This window comes from Medicago sativa, chromosome 5 (assembly GCF_051527215.1).
Source record: "Medicago sativa cultivar Bolivia chromosome 5, Bolivia_mono, whole genome shotgun sequence".
Lineage (NCBI taxonomy): Eukaryota > Viridiplantae > Streptophyta > Magnoliopsida > Fabales > Fabaceae > Medicago > Medicago sativa.
In genome coordinates, this window is record NC_140753.1 from 17,655,712 (window position 1) to 17,679,769 (window position 24,058).

At 38.2% G+C, this 24,058-nt stretch overlaps 2 protein-coding genes across 2 annotated transcripts; both read right to left on the reverse strand.

The window, feature by feature from the left end:
- Positions 1-1,291: 1,291 nt before the first annotated feature.
- Positions 1,292-1,768, reverse strand: LOC146920661 ((R)-mandelonitrile lyase-like). The gene has a single exon (XM_085711184.1). The coding sequence runs from the start codon at positions 1,766-1,768 to the stop codon at positions 1,292-1,294; it is 477 nt and encodes a 158-aa protein (XP_085567310.1).
- A 15,651-nt stretch (positions 1,769-17,419) lies between these two features.
- LOC146920662 ((R)-mandelonitrile lyase-like) lies at positions 17,420-17,896 on the reverse strand. The gene has a single exon (XM_085711185.1). The coding sequence runs from the start codon at positions 17,894-17,896 to the stop codon at positions 17,420-17,422; it is 477 nt and encodes a 158-aa protein (XP_085567311.1).
- Between the last annotated feature and the right edge of the window lie 6,162 nt (positions 17,897-24,058).

A 24,058-nucleotide genomic window follows, 5' to 3' on the forward strand; every position in this document is an offset into this window, starting at 1 on the left:
CATTTGCAAAAAAACAAGTCAAAGTATGATTAAAGTTTGTTGAAATTTGATTAAGAAAATGGAAAAGAAAATACAATGGGATGTGGGATCCCAAGGTTTATTTGGAAAAGATTTGAGTGAAGTTGTTCATGTTTTTTTTGGAAAATGATTTTTCTAAGTATAAAGCCTAAACATACATCTAAACATACAATCCTAAACATACATCTAAACATGCATATTCTAGCTATTTATCTAAAGTGATGTGTGTGCATGTGTCGGTGCTTGTGTCGGTGTACATTATTAGAGTCCATTGTCCGTTACATCATTGGCCTAGATACATTCTATGGTCTTGCAAGAAATTTAAAGGACATGAAAGTAAAGTACAAATATCCCTAGGTTTTTTTACATTCTAAGCCTTTGCATGAAAAATTTAAATGGCGAGGAAAATAAAGCTAAAGACACAAGATGGAAACAAGGGGGTTAGTGAACAAAAATGTATGAAATGATGGAAATATTACATAAAAGAAATGGTAGGAAAAAGCCAACAAAATGCACTAGAAGTATATACAGTCACATAGAGTTTTTTTTGGAGAGTTTTTATAAGCACATGAAATGGTAAAAAGCATAGAAACATGGAACATACAAGAGGCAAATTCACATATGGCATTTCACACATCTTGGAAGCAAGAATTTCAGCCAAGTCATAGGACAAGAAAATTGCCATTAAGCACATATTTGAAGTATTTTTCAAGGCAAGAAAAGTATCAAAACATAGGGTAGAAAGAATTCCATCATAACATTCATTTAGAATCATTTTCAAGTGCAAGAAAAATTAACCAAATCACAAGTAAGAGATAGAACAAATTTACAAGGCATGGCACCTATTTTTTTTTGGAGCGTTTTTATAGGCAAGAAAATCAAACAAAGTGCAAGTAAAAAAAGGAATCATTATTAACAACTTGCAAAGAAAATTGAAACTAACAAAAGATAATATACACATTTTTTACATTTTCAAGAACGAGATTCCATCCTAAAAATGGTCAAGGGACAATCAAAAGGAACAAAGCATATGGACCTTTTATCTACATTTTAACGAAACATTTATCAAGAACTAAAAAAAACTAACGATATCAATTACGCTTTACACACATATTTTCCTAAGCAATTCTAACATGTAAAACACATCAAGAGTTAATAAAAACATCAAGAAAAATAACTAAAAAAAATGTTAGAAATTTTACCAAGCAATTTGAGGCAAACAAGGAGCAACTTGGCAAGAAATAGGGTGCGGATAGCAAAAGTGCAGCAATGTTTAGGAACAAGGCCCAGGCCCTTGGGAATTGAAAGTGGATCCACCAATGTTGGTACCACTAGCATCATCTAATGTGAAAACGTTATAAGATTCAAGGCAATCATCAAGGCAATCATCATGCACAGCATATTGCCATGGCTGAAACGCAAGCTTAATCCTTTCATACGATTCGTTCGCAAGCTTCAAATCCCAATTAAGACCAGACTCCATGAAGAATTCGCAATCAGCATGACTATGAAAGCCCAGTGTTAATTGCGCTACCACCACCAAGAACACGGCCGTGATGAGAACACCGTTTTCAGAAACGAAGGACTGTGCCGGTGAATCGTCGTTGTCGGCGTTGTTTGCGGTAGCGCTCAAGGGTTCAAGAAACCTTCTTCTTCTTCTTTCTCGCGATGCTTCGCTCTCTCCGATCAAAATTCCAGATTCCGGTGACGGTTTAAACTCCGACGCGATGACCGGAATTTCGAGCTTCATCCTCGCGTCCTTTGCTTGAGATTGAATCAGTCATGGATCTTGTTCCAGCACTTCTTTCTCCGTTTTGTTCGTGCTGGTTCTTGCTTCTGATTCTAGTCCGTTTTCTGTTCTGCTTGTTTGAGCCAAAGGAAGTTCGTATGTTGAAGGTGCCGAACAGATGAGAGTGGCGCAGCCACTTCTCTATGGTGTTGGAAATGAACAATTCAGTTCGGTTGCTATGAGATTGGGGTGAATTGGTTTTGGAAGATTGGAATTTGATGATTGAATTTTTGTTTATAGGCATAAGAATGAAGATGAAGGAATGTTGATGTTGTTATATGTAGAAAGAAAAGGAAAATTAGATGTTAATGTTGCTGGATTTCAATTTGGTTGTGGTTGATGATGGACATGGTGGTTATGGTGATTGAGTTTGAAGATTGGTAGTGGAATGTGGAAGAAGGAGGTTGTTGTGGTGGTTTTGGTGGTGGTGGGAGGTTGTTATGGTGGTTTTGGTGGTGGAAAGTGGTGGTTGAGAGTTAGTTAGGGTGGTTTGTTAGAGGTTGTTGAAGATGAAAAAAAATGGGAGAGGAAATAATTAAAAAAATGATTTTTTTGGAATTTTTGGAAATTTTTGTGTAAAAATGATTAGTTAAATGAACCTTGACCAACTTTGACCTATTTATAGGTGATGTGGAAATGCTTGGACCAATGATGGACTGCCACGTGGCACTTGACTTGTAACAAACCTTGACTTTGACTTTAACAAACTTAAAAATGGATTAAAATGCAAATAACAAAAGTACGAGGACCAAAATGAAAATTAAACCAAAATTGAATTGAAAAAGTAAATTGAAAATTAACGTAAAGCGAGACGATTGAAAACAATAAAGCAGATAAGAGATTTTACGTGAAATGACCAAAATGCCCCTGGAGGCTTAAAACGACTAAAAATGACTCAGATGAAATCTTAAAATGGATTTTTAACAGGGACTTAAAGCAAGAGCTTATACAAGCAAGAATAAAAGACTCAGAGACAATTTTTAGAATCTAAACAGGGTTTTAACACATGAAAAGACTAAAATGCCCCTAGGGGCAAAACCGACTCAAAATGACTTCAAATGCAATTTTAAAATGGATTTTGACATAGAATTAAAATGAAGACTTATTCAAACTATTTAAAAGGACTCAACCAAATTTTTAAAAGACTGAAAGAGATTTTTAAAAGACTGAAAGAGATTGTATCATGGGAAATGACTAAAATGCCCCTAGGGGCTATACTGACTAAGAAATGACTCGACTGATATTTTTGAAATGAATTTTGACATGAGATTTAAACAAGGACTTATACAAACCAATTTAAAAGACTCAAACAATTTTCAAGGATTAAAATGAGTTGAATGCAGGAAATGACCAAAATACCCTTCTATGTGAATTTTGCAAATAACATTGAAATAAAATGCAAGTAAAGATGCAATTGATCGGAGACAGTTCAAATGACTTGAAATGCAAAAAAGAAGAATTGAACAAGTATTTTTAGGTCCAAAATTAGGGTATGACAGCTGCCCCTATTTAAGTTTCTTTGTCCGGAGAGTCAAGAGACGAAGTCTTAGAGTTGACGGGACGAAGATACTTAAATATTAACATTTGCACTGCTTTTGGACATAAAAATACGTTTTCAGATTTTCAAAACATGAATGCCATGCAATACTTCATTTATGAATGCAAGACAAACGAACCGGAATCTACGGGCTGTGTCACACCACCAAGGGATTTATAGACATCAAGGTAGAAAGAACGGGCAACAAATAGACAGGTACAAGCTGTTCTTTGGATCGAACCTGCCACTTGACCGAGAGATACAAACAAGAGATGGGTACAAGCTGCTCTTGGGATCGAACTTGACACTTGACCGGAAACATAGACATATAGGCAGATACAAGCTGTTCTTCGGATCGAACTTGACACTTGATTGAAAACACAAACAGATAGGCAGACACAAACTGTTCTTGGGATTGAACTGGCCGCTTGGCTGGAGACATAGACAAAAGGGTTGATACAAGCTGTTCTTTGGATCGAACTTGCTTGTCAGATTATCACCACGTCATGTGGGAGGGTGCAAACTGTTCTTTTAGATCGAACTTGCTGTTTGACCGATAACAAAGCATGAGCTGGGTACAAACTGTTCTTCAAATCGAACTTGCCGTCTGACCGATAACAAAGCATAAGCTGGGTACAAACTGTTCTTCAAATTGAACTTGCCGTCTGACCGATAACAAAGCATAAGCTGGGTACAAACTGTTCTTCAAATCGAACTTGCCGTTTGTCCGGAAGCATAGGTATATAAGCAGGTACAAGTGGTTCTTTTTTGGATCGAACCTGGCACTTGACCAAAAACAAGATACAAATTGAGAGTCTGGTTTAACAAGATACCAATTGAGGGTAAATTGTCATTGACTTGATTTGAGAATAGACATGACCATTTTTGTTGGCCCAAGAGTAAATTGAGAGTGAATTGACATTGATTTGAATTGAAAATTGACATTGAAAGTTGAAATTGACATTGACATTGACATTGGCTTGGAAATTGAAATTGACATTGACATTGACATTGACATTGACATTGGCTTGGCAATTGAAATTGACATTGACATTGACATTGACATTGACATTGGACATTGACATTGACATTGGCATTGGATATTGACATTTGACATTGACATTTGACATTGACATTGGCATTGGATATTGACATTTGACATTGACATTTGACATTGACATTTGACATTGACATTGAGATTGGATTGAAATTGGAATTTGACATTGACATTGGAGTTTGACATTGACATTGGAGATTGTCATTGAAATTGGAATTGAAATTGGAGATTGGAAATTGCTTCGAATTGACATTGAATTGAAATTGAAATTGAGATTGCCTCGAATTTGACAGTTGACATGGTTTGGAATTGAGATTGGAAAGTTGAGATTGCATCGAATTTGACAGTTGAAATTGAATTGAATTTGACATTGGAATTGGATTTGACAGTTGACGGTTGGAATTGGGATTTGAATTTGACAATTGAGAGTTGGATATGCAACATGTATGTATGGTATAGCAAGATTATTGGATGTATGAGCACACAAAATGCATGATTATGCATGTATGGATGCTTGAAATGCATGATTGGCTTGTAACTTGACAGAGAAGTTTCACAAAGGCAGACGAAACATTGGAATATTGGGCACGTAGTGGCTCGTGCTGCAACATATTCACAGGGGAAAAACCTCTTTGGAGAGACCGTCGTTGAGACGTATCGAAACCATGGCTGAGGGCAATAAAACTTGTAAAGGAGGACCCTTGGAAGGTTCTTGGATACAGGTCGCCGTTGCTAGGCGTGTCAGTGCTGGGTAAACATTGGATGTTCGCATCTGTGGTCAATGCTTTTTTCAATATTTCATTCTTTCATTTTCAAACCCCATTTTTGCCTGAACCGCCCTTTCGGGTTTTCGATTCACCGGGGAATAAATATTCTTTTCATTTCCCCATTTTTGCCTGAATTGCCTTCATAGGTTGTCAATCAGCGGGGTGCTCATTTTTGCCTAAGCCGCCTTTTCGGGTTTTCAACTTAGCGAGCTTTTCATATGCATTTTTTCATTCATTTTTCATTTTCATTCTGTTTTTCATTCTTGCCACTGACCACAGATCATCCTGGGGAGTAACCTGCTTGTAACATGTGTTGAAATAGACATTGACATTCATTCATTCATGCATGTTTCATTGAAATGTACCCTGTTGCTCAGGTTTGCTTTCAAAATAGACAGAAAAAGATTTTTCAATTTTCAAAAGATGTTTGTTTCAGACATTGACATTATCAAATAGAAAGAAAAAATTGAAAGTAGAAAGAAAATAGAATTTCAAACAATAGAAAGGCTCAAATTGATGTAGAAGAGTGAGAGTCAGCCAGAGGCATGGCCTCACGGATTTACAAAGCTTGGAAAATGGTAATTTTAATGGTTGGTGATACATTGAACACGACGACCGCTACATTTCATAGAAATTTTGAATTCGCAAGTACAGAAGCCTCTGATGAAGACGACCGTTGACAGTTGCAGATGCCCCAAGGGGTGATGGTGATTTGCCGGATATAGTTACTTGTCTTTCATTGTCAACCTCACTTTTGCATGAACCGCCCTTTCGGGTTTTCGGCTCATCGAGGCGCTCATTCTTGCCTGAGTTGCGTACAATCTCAGCGAGCTTCTTCATATTCATTTTTTGTCCCTAACTTTTGCCTGGATCGCCCTTTCGGGTTTTCGATCCACCGGGAAGCGCATTTTTGCCTAGGCCGCCCTTTCGGGTTTTCGACCTACCACGCTGTTCTTTTCTTTCTAGACAAAGTATTTCTTGACTATAACGGCATTGACAGGATTTGGGAGTTCAACACCATCCATGTGTGTAAGAATCAAAGCACCCCCAGAGAAAGCCTTCTTGACAACATAAGGACCTTCATAGTTAGGTGTCCACTTGCCCCTTGGGTCGGGTTGCTGGCTTATCCTTCTTTTCAATACAAGTTCGCCTTCCTTGAATTCTCGAGGTCGGACTTTCTTGTCAAAAGCATTCTTCATTCGCACTTGATACAATTGTCCATGAGTCATAGCATCCATACGTTTCTCTTCAATCAGGTTCAATTGGTCGTACCGACTTTGACACCATTCAGCCTCAGTTAATTTTGCTTCCATGATCACTCGAAGAGATGGAATCTCCACTTCCAGAGGGAGAACTGCTTCCATACCATACACAAGAGAGAACAGAGTTGCCCCGGTTGAACTGCGCACTGTAGTACGGTAACCATGCAAGGCAAAAGGTAGCATTTCATGCCAGTCTTTGTAAGTAGTGACCATCTTCTGAACAATCTTCTTGATGTTCTTGTTAGCGGCCTCAACTGCACCATTCATCTGAGGTCTATAAGGAGAAGAGTTGTGATGTTCAATCTTGAATTCTTCACATAAAGCTTGCATCATGCTATTGTTCAGATTGGAACCATTGTCAGTGATGATTTTATTGGGAACACCATATCGACAGATGATGTTATTCTTGATAAACTTGACAACCACTTGCTTGGTCACATTTGCATAGGAAGCAGCTTCAACCCACTTGGTGAAGTAGTCAATTGCCACTAGAATGAAACGATGTCCATTGGAAGCCTTCGGTTCAATTCTTCCGATCATGTCAATGCCCCACATAGAGAAAGGCCATGGGGAAGATATAACGTTGAGGGCATGTGGAGGCACATGAATCTTGTCAGCATAACTTTGACACTTGTGGCATCTTTTAGCGTGTTTGTGGCAGTCACGCTCCATAGTTATCCAGTAATAGCCGGCTCTTAACAGTTTCTTCGACATAGTGTGGCCCGAAGCATGGGTCCCAAAGGTACCGTCATGTACATCATGCATCAATTTCTCAGCTTCTTGTTTATCCACACACCTTAACAAGACCATGTCATAGTTCCTCTTGTATAAGATTTCTCCGTCCAGAAGGAATTTACTAGCCCATCGTCTCAAAGTCTTTTTATCCCTGTTTGAAGCACCAGGTGGATATTCACGATTCTGCAAAAATTGCTTGATGTTGTAATACCAAGGCTTTTTATCATTCACATCTTCCTTAGCTTGATCTGGCATATTTTCAATGGTAAACACATGAGCAGGTCTATCAAGACGCTGCACTTTGATCACGGGCACATCATTCCAATGATTGACACGAAACATGGAAGACAAAGTAGCGAGAGCATCAGCCATCTGATTTTCATCCCGAGGGATGTGGTGCAGCTTAACCTTGGTAAAGTATGTCAACAGCCGTCTGGCATAGTCACGGTATGGGATCAGCTTCTCATGATGAGTTTCCCATTCACCCTTTATCTGATTAATAACAAGTGCAGAATCTCCATAGATGTCAAGGTGTTTGATTCTCAGGTCGAGGGCTTCTTCAATGCCCAAGATGCATGCTTCATATTCAGCTATGTTCTTTGTGCATTCGAAAGTTATTCGAGCGGTGAAAGGAATGTGGTGCCCTTGTGGAGTTACAATGATGGCTCCAATTCCTTTACCATAAGCATTAACAGCACCATCAAACACCAATCCCCATTTGCTATTGGGATCCGGCCCTTCATTGATCAGTGGCTCTTCACAGTCCTTTGCTTTCAGATACATAATCTCTTCATCAGGGAAATCAAACTTAATTGGCTGGTAATCATCAAGAGGTTGATAAGCAAGATGCTCAGCAAGGACACTTCCTTTGATTGCTTTCTGAGCTTTGTACACAATATCATATTCAGACAACAACATTTGCCAACGCGCAATCTTTCCAGTAACAGCAGGCTTTTCAAAGATGTACTTGATTGGATCCATTCGGGATATCAACCAAGTTGTATGATTCACCATATAATGACGCAGGCGTTTGGCAGCCCAGGCTAAAGCACAGCAAGTCTTTTCAAGCATTGTATACCGAGTCTCGCAGTCGGTGAATTTCTTGCTCAGATAGTAGATGGCATGCTCTTTCTTACCAGTCTCATCTTGCTGACCGAGAACACAGCCCACTGAATCATCCAACACTGACAGATACATAATCAAAGGCCTTCCTTCCACTGGCGGGACAAGGATAGGTGGCTCCAACAGGTATTCTTTAATGCTATCAAAAGCTTCCTGACATTCATCATTCCATACAACAGGCTGATTCTTTCTGAGCAATTTGAAAATGGGACCACAAGTAGTAGTCATGTGAGATATGAATCTTGAAATATAATTTAGACGTCCGAGGAAACCTCTGACTTGCTTCTCAGTTTGAGGGGCTGGCATCTCTCTGATGGCTCAGACTTTGTCTGGATCAACTTCAATGCCTCTTTAACTGACAATGAAGCCTAGCAACTTTCCAGATCGTACACCAAATGTGCATTTATTAGGATTCAACCGCAGCTTGTACTTTCTCAGTCTTTCAAACATCTTTTTCAAATACACAACATGCTGCTCTTCATCACTTGACTTCACAATCATATCATCAACATATACTTCAATCTCTTTGTGAATCATATCATGAAACAGAGTTGTCATACCTCTTTGATAGGTAGCGCCAGCATTTATCAAGCCAAACGGCATCACTTTATAACAGAACGTTCCCCACGGAGTGATGAAGGACGTCTTTTCTCTATCTTCGGGAGACATTCGTATCTGGTTGTAACCAGAGAAACCATCCATGAAAGAAAACACTTTGGATTGAGCAGTACTGTCAACAAGTACATCAATATGAGGCAATGGGAAGTTGTCTTTTGGACTGGCTTTATTCAGATCTCTGTAATCAACGCACATTCGAACTTTCCCATCTTTATTTGGTACTGGTACAATGTTGGCAACCCACTCGGGGTATTCAGCTGTCATGAGGAAACCCACATCAATTTGCTTCTGTACCTCAGCTTTGATCTTAAGAGCCATGTCTGGACGAGACCTTCTCAATTTCTGTTTGACAGGAGGACATTCAGGCCTTGTCGGTATCCGGTGTTCCACAATCTTGGGATCTAGACCCGGCATATCTTCATAGGACCATGCAAAGACATCTGGATAATCATGGAGAAGCTGAGTGATCTTCTTTTTCACTTCTGGCTCTAGTGCAGCACCGATTTTGATCTCTCGCTTGTTCTCTTCAGTACCCAAGTTGATAAGCTCAATCTCTTCCTGGTGAGGCTGAATGGCTCTTCTTTCCTGCTCAAGCAGTCGAGTGATCTCATACGGTATCTCTTCATAACTATCATCCTCATCTTCAGCTTCATATACAGGGAATTCAAAATTTGGAGGAACCATAGGGTCACTGTGTTCAACGGGTTTATTATGGTTCAATCTGCATAATATGATTGGGATGATTTTAGAAAAATGTTTTCTATGCAGATTTTTGAAATTAATAAGAAAATACAGATGTTTTGGTTTTTTCTGGCATTACCATTATTTCCAAGAAAAGGCACTAAAAGTAAAAAACAAAGAGTCGTGAGAAAAACGACAACTTTTTATTGATTAACGGCAATGCCGAAACAAACACGCCCTTACAATGATATCACTTTCGCCTTGGGCAGAGCGAAAGGATTGTTATTTTGAAAACAAAAAAACATGAGCAACAAAACACATTACATGGAAGCATGCATGACTAAAGGAACATCAATGGCTTCCCAATTTCTCACAGTGCCTCCTGGTATAACAAAGGTAGGCACGTAACCACCTCCAGCAGCATTTTCAGTAATAGCATTGATGTACCCAGCACTGTAGAAAGTTCCCTTTGAAACAGCAGATGTCGGGGAGAATCCAAGGCCCTCTTTACGCTTGTTTTCCAAGATCTGAATCACCTTGCCCCAGCCAGCAGCTTGCCCTGCTTGAACAGCCTTCTGGGCATCTTTCAGTGAAGCCATGCTAGCACCAGCCCTCCGGGGTTCTGCACCCTCAACAGTCAACCCTTGAAACGACGTCCCTTCAGCGGACCCTGCTTCAACACAAGAGAAAGATGATACTTGGCTAACCAGAAATGCCTCCTCACCATATACAGTGACAACCTTACCGTTCCTCATGAACTTGAGCTTCTGATGCAAAGTGGATGTGACTGCTCCAGCGTCATGGATCCACGGTCTTCCGAGGAGACAGCTGTAAGAGGCATTGATATCCATGACTTGGAAAGTTATTTGAAATGTCTCGGGACCAACGGTGATTGGCAAGTCCACTTCCCCGAGAACATCCTTGCGGGATCCATCAAAAGCTTTAACCAGATAGCTGCTACCCCTCAGAGAAATTCCATGATGACTCAATTGCCTTAGTGTGGATTCAGGCATTACATTCAGAGACGACCCAGTGTCCACCAATACGTTGGATATCATATCAGACCCACAGTGCACCGAGATATGTAGAGCCAAGTTGTGGCGTTTCCCTGCTTCGGGGAGCTCATCGTCACCGAACCCCAAGTTGTTGCAGGCAGTAATATTACTCACTATCCCATCAAATTGATCCACAGAGACTTCGTGATCAACGTAAGCTTGCTCAAGTATCTTCATTAACACCTTCCTGTGAGCTTCTGAGCTCATGAGCAGAGACAAGATGGATATCTTTGATGGGGTTTGTAGCAGCTGGTCCACAATCTTATAGTCACTTTTCTTGATAAGTCTTAGGATTTCGTCCAGATTGGACTCTTCAATAGATTGGCCTGCGGGGCCGGTGTTCTTGTCAACAGGAGGAACAACTGGTGGAGCTATCGTGGCAATAGGTGTTACCACCTTCTTTTGAAACAAGGGTGGACGGACTTTTCCACTTCTCAGAGTCGTAATTTCACCGGCAATATTGTCAACTGTAGCTGGGGATACCAGAGGCACCTCCACCCCGTTTTCAACCATGGTTGCATTGTATTTGTAGGGAATAGCTTTGGTAGAAGTATAAGATACCGGACCAGGTAGCCTGATCACCAAAGGCTCAACATTCTTTGCCTGAGATACACTTTCAACAGGAGAGTCATGGAACACTGGCACAATCACACATACATCACTGGTAATCAAGTGCTTGTCATCCATCAGACTCTGGATATCATTTTGCACCACACAACAGCCCATAGGATTCTGCAGACATTCTGAACAAGAATCATGATCATGTTTGAACAGAGAAGCCTGGCAAAGTTTGACATGTAATGGCACCAAGGGAGTAACGACATTGCGGACATCCAACATGGGATCCTCTTGAGGAACGGGAACTTCTTCAAAGGCCTCAATCATGTTAACAGCAGCATGGTTTGGAAGCGGATTGTCAAGGACATGAGGAACACTGTTCTCAAAAGTCAAACGTCCTTTTTCTATCAGATCTTTCACAATATATTTCAGAGCAAAGCAACCTTCGACATCATGGCCTTGAGCACCCTGATGGAATTCACATGTTAGGTCCTGACGGAACTTGGGAGGCAACGGATTAGGCGGAGGCTTGCCTGGCCTGGTGACACAGTGTCCCTTAGCTAGTAGAGTTGGGAGCAGCTCACCATACCGCATTGGTATTGTTGGAAAAGAAGGTTTGGGTCGGGGACCCTGTTGTTGCTGCCGTTGCTGTTGAGCAGGAGGCTGTTGTTGTACTTGCTGAGGAATGGCATTGACGGGCATTGGTGGTTGACCCGGTGGCAGTGGATATTGCTGGTAGAATGGTGGGAAGAAAGGATGTTGAGAGTATTGCATGTAGTGATAGGGCAGAGGTAATTGTGTAGCAGCTGCAGATGGGTTACCAGACACCATTCCTATGTCAGATTCTTTCCTCTTATGATGACCGTCACCGTACCTCTTTGGTGCACCGTTTGAAGATTCACCTTTCTCAAGAACAATAATACCATCTCGGACAGCCTCCTCTAGCCGAGTTCCCATTGTAACCATATCAGAGAAGTTGTTTGGAGCAGAGACTATCATTCTCTCTTTATATTCTTTCTTCAGAGTCTTCAGGAATGTCTGCGTTAATTCTTCCTCATCAAGTCGAGGAGAAACACGGGCAGCTGCCCCTCTCCACCTTTGAGCATATTCACGGAATGTTTCATCTGATTTCTGAGATAGGGCTTTGAGAGAGTCCCTGTTTGGCCTCAGACGGGTGTTGAACTCATATTGACCTTCGAAAGCAGCAGCGAGTTCCTCAAAGGTATGAATGTTATCTTTGCTCAGACTAGTGTACCAATCTGCTGCATCATCTGTCAAGCTACTCTGAAAGCAATGGATCATCAGTGCATCATTGTCGGCGTAGTTAGCCATCTTTCGGACATACCGGATAACATGGTTATGTGGGCAAGAAGTCCCATTGTACTTGTCAAATTCTGGCTCTTTGAATTTCTTAGGAACCTCAAATCGGGATACCAAGCATAGATCACGAGCTTTAGCAGGAGCACCATTGTTTCCCCGGCTAGCCTTGACCTCACGGAGTTCTCCAGCCAACTCCTGCAACTGTCTCTTCATAGCTTCCATTGCGGGATTTGGTCCACGCGGAGTGTCAACATCAATCACCTGTTGCACAGTGTGTACAATAGGGTCGGTGACAACAGTAGTTGCTTGAGGCATAGCAGTAGACACAGGAATCTGTCCTTGACCAGCAAAACCAGAGACACCAGCAGCAGTATTAGGAGAGTAGTAAGCTGAGAGGCCATAAGGACGGCCGTTGGGCATAACAAAACGAGCATCAGTAGCCACAGTAGATAGTGGGATAGAGGGAATCACCTCAGCAGTAACTGGAATAGAAGTGGCTGGCTGTTCTTGTGAAGCCATCATAGCGGACATAGCGTCATGAGCCTTAGCCAAGTCTTCTTTCATAGCAGCCAATTCGGCACGGAGCTGAGCATTTTCTTCTTCAAAGTTAGCCATCATCCTTCTCTTGTGAAATCTTGTCTGATGAATTCTATCTGGTTGGTAGACTTTGCGAACACGAGCCACTTTTCAGACTGCGGCGGACAAAACCAGGAGGCAATGAGCACGAGAGAAGTTTTTTGTGACCAATGAATGCATATGATGCATGAAATGTGTTAATGCATATGCAAAAAAGACTCTTTTTGTGTTATCGAAGGGTTTTAGACAAATTATAAACTCGTAAACATTACTAAACACCAATTAACATAAACGGGAAGCAAACAACCAACATATAGTTTTACAAGACAATTTCAACATAAACAAATGGAAATAATAACAGGAAATGGAAATCCTCAAGCATAGGAAGTGGAAGCGTCGTCCTCAGAGTCGGACTCATAGCTGCAATATCGTGCGTAGAAGTCACGGGCACCCCTAGCCCTCTTGGAGTCTCTCATGAGCAATCTATCTTTCTCCTCAATCTCTCTCTTAGCCTTAGCTAACTCTTTCTTCAGTGTCAAGACCTCATGAGTCTGTTGCTCATCCTTTCCATCCAAAGTCATGATCAAGTTCTCAGCCTCGTAGTATCTAGCCCTCCACTGATGCTTCTCCCGACTCTCCATAGCTAGATGCTCCTGGTACATCTCCTGGGTAGGTGGGAGTAGAGGCAAAGGCATGGTAGGGACAGTTGCAGACACATATCTCATAGAGGGGTAAGGCATACCAATCTCCTCAGCTTGGTTTATCACCCACTGTGTATAGGCCTCATGAGCAATACCGGACCTTACACCCATATGCTTCACCTCTTTCTTCCGAAGCTTAGACCACGCATCCATGAAATCTTCTCTAATTCCGGTGGGAGCATTGGAGTAGTGAAAGAAGTAAGGGGCCGTAGCAAGATTGATGGGCTTATCTTTCATCGGGAAACCGAATTGTCGCAAAGCAAGCTCCGAGTTATAGTTGATTCCACCCCGGGTACCAAGAAGAGGTATATTAAGAAACTTTCCACCACCCAAGATGATTTCCTTAACTCTAGAAGCTGGAGTGAGCCAAACTACTTCATTAGGAGTGAGAGCCATAATCCTCTGTAAAATAGACCAATTCCTCGGATTGTCGTGGAAAGACTGCGGAAGGTGCGAAATAAACCACCTATAGAGGAGAGGCACACAACAAAGAATGTATCCACGACCTTTGTCGGAACGATCGTGAATAGCATGGTAGGTGTCAGCTAGCAAAGTAGGAACCGGATTCTTGGAGTGGAAGATCATGATAGCATTCATGTCCACGAAGCCATCAAGATTTGGAAAGAGAATAAGCCCATAGATGAGAAGTGCAAGAATAGCCTCGAGAGTGTCCTGACAAGTAGTATTGAGGTTGGCTTTCCCAAGAAGATACTCTGAAGTGAACCCTCGGATGCGTGCCTTAGTGACGAGATTCTTGGAGACATCGGTGGTCTTGAGATAGAGATCTTTAGCAATAACCAATGGAGTAGGAGAATTTTCAGGTCCTGAGAAAGGTATCCCCTTAGCAATAGATAAACCCATCAAGGAAGAATAAGCCTCTAGAGTAGGCACCAACTGAAAGTCTGGAAAAGTGAAGCACCGATACCCCTGATCATAGAATTGCACTAGAGTGTGCACAAGCTTCTCATCCACATTAGTATGGAGAATAGGAAGTAAGGCCCCGTAATGACGTCGGAAACCAGTCGGATCCTCAATCTTGAGTGCCAAATCTCTCAAACTAGCCAAATCCACTTCCTTGAACTTGTAGGACTTAGTCATCTTCATCCCTACAATGTTTACAAATTCAACTTGTCTAAGCCCTTCGATAACAATGCATGACAAAAGTTTATGCATGTATGCATGTATGCATGAATGCATGGTTATGTTCAAGTTTGGAGAAAACATGGTGGGTTTGAAGTTCAAAGTCGAGGAGTCATGGGTGGACACGGTGTCCGGTGAATCTAGGGCTTTAGGAAATAGTAACCGGGTTCTAAAAAGGTTCCCAAGTTGCAACCTCTCCGACGTATCTCATGGTGTCACGAGACAACACTCGCTCCATGATTATATGTGGAAGGTCTAACTTGAGTGTAGTATCGCGTGACGACTAAAACTCGAGACAACACTCGGTTTAGCCTCCGCACTACATCCTAGAAAATGGCCATGGATGGGTTTGGTTATCTACGGTTCATAGCGTCATAGAACAATTAGAAGTAAAGTGCCTAAACGCGACAACACGCGCCGACAACATCACCCCCAAAATGCCTCAGCTATGTGGGATTGATCGCATAATCCAAAACACGAGGCAACCCCCGGAATGAATTGTCGATTATATCCCTCCTAAATCCTAAGTTCACTCTGCCCGGGTGCAGGACTTTTGATATTCTCACCCCACACGTTTGCAAGAATTTAAACATTTATTCACATAAGAAAACAAAAAAGAAGCAAGTAAAAACGAAAGCGCAAGCGTGGAAATAAAGACTAGGCGTAACTCTCGAAACTCCCCAGTGAAGTCGCCAGCTGTTTTATCTTGGTTTTCGGGTGTCAAACATTGATTACGTTTGAACCTTTTAAACCGGTGATATCTTATTTTTTCTTGGGAAGGGAAAAAGTAAGCAAAACCCTTGAGAATCGAGGTCCGGGAGTTGTTTTCGCTACGGGAAGGTGTTAGGCACCCATAACGACTATAGTAACCTATAGGAACCATCTTTAATTTCTACGTGCGCGCTTTATTTTTAAATGCTATTTTGAAAATGTTTATTAAACCTAAGAATGTTCTAAGTGAAGAATTGGAGGGAGAAGAATGTGTTTGAATTTTTATTTTAGTTGAATTGAAGGAATTTTGTTCCTTGCCTACGTACCCGTTTAAGGGATCAAATCCACCGTAGTTCTCTCTCAAAAATGTTTTTGTTTTTGTTGGTTGATTTTAAGTTTGAAAATAGGATTTTGAAGAATGGAGATTGAGAGGCCTTGAAGGCATGAGAATTTAAGAAAAGAGTGGGGTTTGATTAGTCATTTGCAAAAAAACAAGTCAAAGTATGATTAAAGTTTGTTGAAATTTGATTAAGAAAATGGAAAAGAAAATACAATGGGATGTGGGATCCCAAGGTTTATTTGGAAAAGATTTGAGTGAAGTTGTTCATGTTTTTTTTGGAAAATGATTTTTCTAAGTATAAAGCCTAAACATACATCTAAACATACAATCCTAAACATACATCTAAACATGCATATTCTAGCTATTTATCTAAAGTGATGTGTGTGCATGTGTCGGTGCTTGTGTCGGTGTACATTATTAGAGTCCATTGTCCGTTACATCATTGGCCTAGATACATTCTATGGTCTTGCAAGAAATTTAAAGGACATGAAAGTAAAGTACAAATATCCCTAGGTTTTTTTACATTCTAAGCCTTTGCATGAAAAATTTAAATGGCGAGGAAAATAAAGCTAAAGACACAAGATGGAAACAAGGGGGTTAGTGAACAAAAATGTATGAAATGATGGAAATATTACATAAAAGAAATGGTAGGAAAAAGCCAACAAAATGCACTAGAAGTATATACAGTCACATAGAGTTTTTTTTGGAGAGTTTTTATAAGCACATGAAATGGTAAAAAGCATAGAAACATGGAACATACAAGAGGCAAATTCACATATGGCATTTCACACATCTTGGAAGCAAGAATTTCAGCCAAGTCATAGGACAAGAAAATTGCCATTAAGCACATATTTGAAGTATTTTTCAAGGCAAGAAAAGTATCAAAACATAGGGTAGAAAGAATTCCATCATAACATTCATTTAGAATCATTTTCAAGTGCAAGAAAAATTAACCAAATCACAAGTAAGAGATAGAACAAATTTACAAGGCATGGCACCTATTTTTTTTTTGGAGCGTTTTTATAGGCAAGAAAATCAAACAAAGTGCAAGTAAAAAAAGGAATCATTATTAACAACTTGCAAAGAAAATTGAAACTAACAAAAGATAATATACACATTTTTTACATTTTCAAGAACGAGATTCCATCCTAAAAATGGTCAAGGGACAATCAAAAGGAACAAAGCATATGGACCTTTTATCTACATTTTAACGAAACATTTATCAAGAACTAAAAAAAACTAACGATATCAATTACGCTTTACACACATATTTTCCTAAGCAATTCTAACATGTAAAACACATCAAGAGTTAATAAAAACATCAAGAAAAATAACTAAAAAAAAAATGTTAGAAATTTTACCAAGCAATTTGAGGCAAACAAGGAGCAACTTGGCAAGAAATAGGGTGCGGATAGCAAAAGTGCAGCAATGTTTAGGAACAAGGCCCAGGCCCTTGGGAATTGAAAGTGGATCCACCAATGTTGGTACCACTAGCATCATCTAATGTGAAAACGTTATAAGATTCAAGGCAATCATCAAGGCAATCATCACGCACAGCATATTGCCATGGCTGAAACGCAAGCTTAATCCTTTCATACGATTCGTTCGCAAGCTTCAAATCCCAATTAAGACCAGACTCCATGAAGAATTCGCAATCAGCATGACTATGAAAGCCCAGTGTTAATTGCGCTACCACCACCAAGAACACGGCCGTGATGAGAACACCGTTTTCAGAAACGAAGGACTGTGCCGGTGAATCGTCGTTGTCGGCGTTGTTTGCGGTAGCGCTCAAGGGTTCAAGAAACCTTCTTCTTCTTCTTTCTCGCGATGCTTCGCTCTCTCCGATCAAAATTCCAGATTCCGGTGACGGTTTAAACTCCGACGCGATGACCGGAATTTCGAGCTTCATCCTCGCGTCCTTTGCTTGAGATTGAATCAGTCATGGATCTTGTTCCAGCACTTCTTTCTCCGTTTTGTTCGTGCTGGTTCTTGCTTCTGATTCTAGTCCGTTTTCTGTTCTGCTTGTTTGAGCCAAAGGAAGTTCGTATGTTGAAGGTGCCGAACAGATGAGAGTGGCGCAGCCACTTCTCTATGGTGTTGGAAATGAACAATTCAGTTCGGTTGCTATGAGATTGGGGTGAATTGGTTTTGGAAGATTGGAATTTGATGATTGAATTTTTGTTTATAGGCATAAGAATGAAGATGAAGGAATGTTGATGTTGTTATATGTAGAAAGAAAAGGAAAATTAGATGTTAATGTTGCTGGATTTCAATTTGGTTGTGGTTGATGATGGACATGGTGGTTATGGTGATTGAGTTTGAAGATTGGTAGTGGAATGTGGAAGGAGGTTGTTGTGGTGGTTTTGGTGGTGGTGGGAGGTTGTTATGGTGGTTTTGGTGGTGGAAAGTGGTGGTTGAGAGTTAGTTAGGGTGGTTTGTTAGAGGTTGTTGAAGATGAAAAAAAATGGGAGAGGAAATAATTAAAAAAATGATTTTTTTGGAATTTTTGGAAATTTTTGTGTAAAAATGATTAGTTAAATGAACCTTGACCAACTTTGACCTATTTATAGGTGATGTGGAAATGCTTGGACCAATGATGGACTGCCACGTGGCACTTGACTTGTAACAAACCTTGACTTTGACTTTAACAAACTTAAAAATGGATTAAAATGCAAATAACAAAAGTACGAGGACCAAAATGAAAATTAAACCAAAATTGAATTGAAAAAGTAAATTGAAAATTAACGTAAAGCGAGACGATTGAAAACAATAAAGCAGATAAGAGATTTTACGTGAAATGACCAAAATGCCCCTGGAGGCTTAAAACGACTAAAAATGACTCGGATGAAATCTTAAAATGGATTTTTAACAGGGACTTAAAGCAAGAGCTTATACAAGCAAGAATAAAAGACTCAGAGACAATTTTTAGAATCTAAACAGGGTTTTAACACATGAAAAGACTAAAATGCCCCTAGGGGCAAAACCGACTCAAAATGACTTCAAATGCAATTTTAAAATGGATTTTGACATAGAATTAAAATGAAGACTTATTCAAACTATTTAAAAGGACTCAACCAAATTTTTAAAAGACTGAAAGAGATTTTTAAAAGACTGAAAGAGATTGTATCATGGGAAATGACTAAAATGCCCCTAGGGGCTATACTGACTAAGAAATGACTCGACTGATATTTTTGAAATGAATTTTGACATGAGATTGAAACAAGGACTTATACAAACCAATTTAAAAGACTCAAACAATTTTCAAGGATTAAAATGAGTTGAATGCAGGAAATGACCAAAATACCCTTCTATGTGAATTTTGCAAATAACATTGAAATAAAATGCAAGTAAAGATGCAATTGATCGGAGACAGTTCAAATGACTTGAAATGCAAAAAAGAAGAATTGAACAAGTATTTTTAGGTCCAAAATTAGGGTATGACATTAAGGAGTATTCCAAAACTCAAGTCCCTTCCACGGGGATTCGAGATTGTGAACTCTTTGCTAGTCTTAAGGCTTTATGATTGCCATGGTTTAACTTCTCTACCGGAAAGCATATGCAACTTCACTTCACTTGAAAAACTGGTTCTTTCTGAATGCAGAAAGTTAGATTCTCTGCCCAAAGGAATGGAAATGCTCCGGTCTCTACAGACTTTGATTATTCGGGACTGCCCCTTGTTATTGCCAAGGTGTCAACCAGACACGGGTGATGATTGGCCACAGATTAAGCATATCAAAAATATTATACATGCCAAGGAAACTTCTTAAGGGACTTGCATTATTAATTAGCTAGAAACCGCAGGTCCTAGTTGAATTGTAATTTGATTAATTCTACTTTTATGATTAATTTCTTGTAATGTTATGCTATTTGTTTGTTCATGATAAATTTCTTGTGATGTTATGATATTTGTTTGTGTTGATCTTTACAAAGATTGGAGGAATCATTCCATCACTAAAAGAAAATCATAAAAAATATAAAATTTATCATTTCGTTATTTCAGAAAATTTAATCATTTTAAGCATTAGTACGATATTCCAGAATTTGCATCAATTTTAATTTTCAATAATTTTGTACACTAATTATACACTACTGGCATGTTTTGATTTTGAGGTTATAAATTTGAAGGACTAAAGAGGATGAAAGATGTGGATTTTCATGTTTGTTATCTATTGCAATTTAAATTTTTAATAATATTTACATTGAGATGTTGTTTTTGGTTGTTAGAGATTTTATGTTTGGATTTTTATCCGTCTTTAATATATTTTTATGTTCAGCGATGCTATACATCGCGACATCAAATTTCACGAATCCTTCCCGAAAAATCTGCACCATTAGATCAATTCCCTATGGCACAATAAAGGAGCGGTTGGGAAAATTCATGAATGGGTCCCATCTAAAAAGCTTTCTTATATTTTCTCTCTGACTTTTGCCGCTTCATCAGTACAAAAGATTTCCATCCATTCATCCTTATCCTTCTATTCTTGCTTGTACTTACCAAAACAATCAACATGCATCATCAACACAAAACAACTCCAGGTTGACCTCCAATTCAAAACAACATGAAATCCAAAGTTAAGTTGAAAATGATAAAACATAAAAATTGAAGAATTGATTTATATGATGCAGCTTTCAAGCTTGATCTTTGAAGCAATGCAAATTAAGAGGAAGTAAACTTCATCTCATCCTTGAACCGAGTCAAACTCGGAGACTCGCATGTTTTGAAATGCAAGTTTTCTTGCTTTTTCCCTTTGTAACCTTATTCGTGTTTTTTCCCGAAATAATGTGTCGCGATATTTAGCATTTTTCTTTTATGTTTATACAAAATGTAAAATAGAATAATTTGTTTTACAACTTTACATTTTCAAACTTGCTAAATCAGTTGAGGAAGATAAGTAACTTAGCCAAAGAGTTAACAAAATTTTGTGAACATATTTCATTTCCCTAAATTTCAATCTCCTAATAAAAATTGTCGCCTTCAATCGCCTTGAATAGATTCTCCATTTGTTATGCTTTTAATTTTTCTATTGAACTTGATAGAAGAAATCAAAGAGAGAAAAAATATGGAAGTTTAGTGATGAAAAAATTTGGAAATTAACCACAGTTGCAATGTGGCTAAACGTGATTTGAGCTGTGACAAAAGACAAAAGTGATTACGTTTTGCATAAACAATGAAGACTATGAATTAAAAAACAAAAATCAAAGGAAAGATGGTTAGAACAAGAGGCGTGAAAAAAGAAAGAAAGAAAGAGGGTTTGAACAAAATTTCAAAGGAAAGAGGGTTCGAACAAAAGTTCATATATTTGAACTACAAAGTAAATTTTTAGATACCTTAAAGTTTGGTTAGGTATTAATAAACTAAATTTTTAGATGGACAAAATTTGTTTAATATTTGAATTTATTTTAAAAGAAACAAAAATAAAAATTAAATGATTTGATGATAAGTAAATACCAGATAAACAACATTGGTACAATGTTTTCACCTACTACAATTGCACGCTATTACTCCATCTATTTCAATGTCCATGTCACAGTCAACCACTTCACACATGCCAATACACAATTTGATTGTTAATATATTTAATCATCTAAAGTAAAAATTAAAAGAATTTACCATTTAAAAAATATTTATCAAAATAAATTGAACAATATAATAAAATATTTTAAATTGAACAATATATATTTAATTATCTTTTTTTTTGTGACAAGATATATTTAATTTTTTTTTTTGAAAGAACAAGATATATTTAATTATCTAACATTTGTATTTATATGTTAGTTAAAAAATATAATAAAAGTAAGTATTTGGAACTTGAATTTTGAAAGGATTTTCAACAAATACTAGTATTTGGACCCGTGCGATGCACGGGAAGTTGATTATCTCATTAACTAATAAATAAGGTAATTTTTATGGCATTGATAAAAAAAATAAGATAATTGTAAATGAATTAATGCTTCCAAAACAATGATAATGAAAACCTGAATTAATTTAGAATTCTTGTTATCACATCAGATAGAGAAAGAAAAATAATCAAATGCAACTATTAATATAATTCCGCCTTAAGCACTTAAGTACGTTTTTTTCTCACCAGGTATCATTGATAAAATGTAATTGTTCAGTGAATCAACAATATCATTGGTAGGTGCTAAAATTGCCTTGCTTTGAAAAAATGAAAGATAACTCATATACTCTCCAACAGTGATGGATATGTGTTATCAACAATTGAAGCAATTGGGTCACCTGAATTCTTGATCAACATGTCATCTGGTATTTCAATTTCAACTTCCCTATCATTGTTTTATCCAATGTTTCCATCTTCAAAATTTAAAATCCAGTCTGAGAACTCTTTGAGTTCATTGACATAAGAACAGGAAGATCCAGTTTGAAGAAAAATTAGAATCAAGTTTAAGAGTGTGCATCCTATTGTTACAACTCCTAACAAAAATTAGAATATAAAAAAAAATCCTAAAATTAGAATCAAAATATTGAATCAATTTTATAACAAATAATCCCTTTTATATAGTTGTATCCAAACAAACAATTTTTTTTAAGGTGATTTTTGTTAAGGTAAAGAAAGAAAATTTAGATAAGTATAAATTTCAAGTTAAAAAATGAAGAAATTCCCTCAAAAAGAAAAAAGTTAAAAAAGAAGAACTCTTGCGAGTGGTATGATTATTCAAACACCCACTTCGTAGAATTAACATCTTTCTAAAGTTGGTTTTTCACATAAAAATTACTTTGTGCTTATAACAAACTATGAGTAATTTGTGGATTTGAGATTATTTGTAGAATTATATTTTAGGTGACATATTGTTGGTTTCTAAACAACCAGGGGTGGCACTGAGGGCGGGCGCGGGGGCCAGCAACCCAGGGCACCATTGGTTAAGGGGCACCAAAATTATTATGTTTACTTAGTAGTTAGTACTATATCGATATGTTTCTTTTTAATTCGCTTTGATTAATTCTATTGAAAATATATTTTTAGATAAATTTGATTATAAATAAATATTTTGGAACAAAAAAGCAAGAAGAAAAATGTTTGAATAATTAAAATGGCACAATTTATTGTTTCGTCCAGGGCACAAAAAATCTTAAGACCGGCCCTGTAAACAATGTGGACAGCGATGAAAGCCATGAGGATGATGTGCTTTCTCATGTATTAATACATGAACATGGATTAAGAAGTTGATCAAGCTGATACGAATCACACTTAGTAAAAAAAATGATACCAATCACACAAGGCTGATGCACCCATATGAAAGTTAAGACAACTAAAATCTTAACAGAAATCCTCTCTTTGGCTTTTACCATCCAACAATTCATGCTTTGTTTGATCCGCTTGTAGACCAACGATCTACCAACACCTTCATCCCCTTCTTTGTGGTCCCTGTTTTAGGACTTTTAAATTGCTTCTATCAGGACTTTGGAGTGTTATAAGCAACCTTGAAATTGTATAAATAATTTCATTGATATTTCAAAATTAGTGAATAAGATTCCTGCAAGGAATGTGCCGACCATAGGGTAATTTTATTTGATGTGGTCTTCACTTGCTTAATTAGTGAAGAGTAGGGTAGACATCGAGTGTTAGTTATCTAAATTTGACATCCACCTTTAAGGCAAAGATCAAAATATTATTTAAGATTAGGGTAATTTTATTTGATGTGGTCTTCACTTGCTTAATTAGTGAAGAGTAGGGTAGACATCGAGTGTTAGTTATCTAAATTTGACATCCACCTTTAAGGCAAAGATCAAAATATTATTTAAGATTAGACATGCATATAGTTTTTGCCACTATATGAAGAGGGAATATTGATCATGTTACCAAACACAATAAAAAAAGTATGGTGAGTTATCTTGGTCACCAACGCAAGTGATTTTGGTTACCGTCACATCTTTCAACAGACAAATATTTTTTTTATTTTTTTTTTATAGATAGAGTGATATTAATGTACACAAAAAAAAACGTAAACATGTTATTTTTGGATGTATGACACATGTAACAAAGTACCAAATTAGCAAATGTCAAGCAAATAAATTTCCAAAACAATTAAGAAAATACTTAATGAGCAAAAA

Coding starts and splice junctions, on each gene's coding strand:
- LOC146920661 (XM_085711184.1), bottom strand. CDS start 1,768: ATGAAGCTCGAAATTCCGGTCATCGCGTCGGAGTTTAAACCGTCACCG.
- LOC146920662 (XM_085711185.1), bottom strand. CDS start 17,896: ATGAAGCTCGAAATTCCGGTCATCGCGTCGGAGTTTAAACCGTCACCG.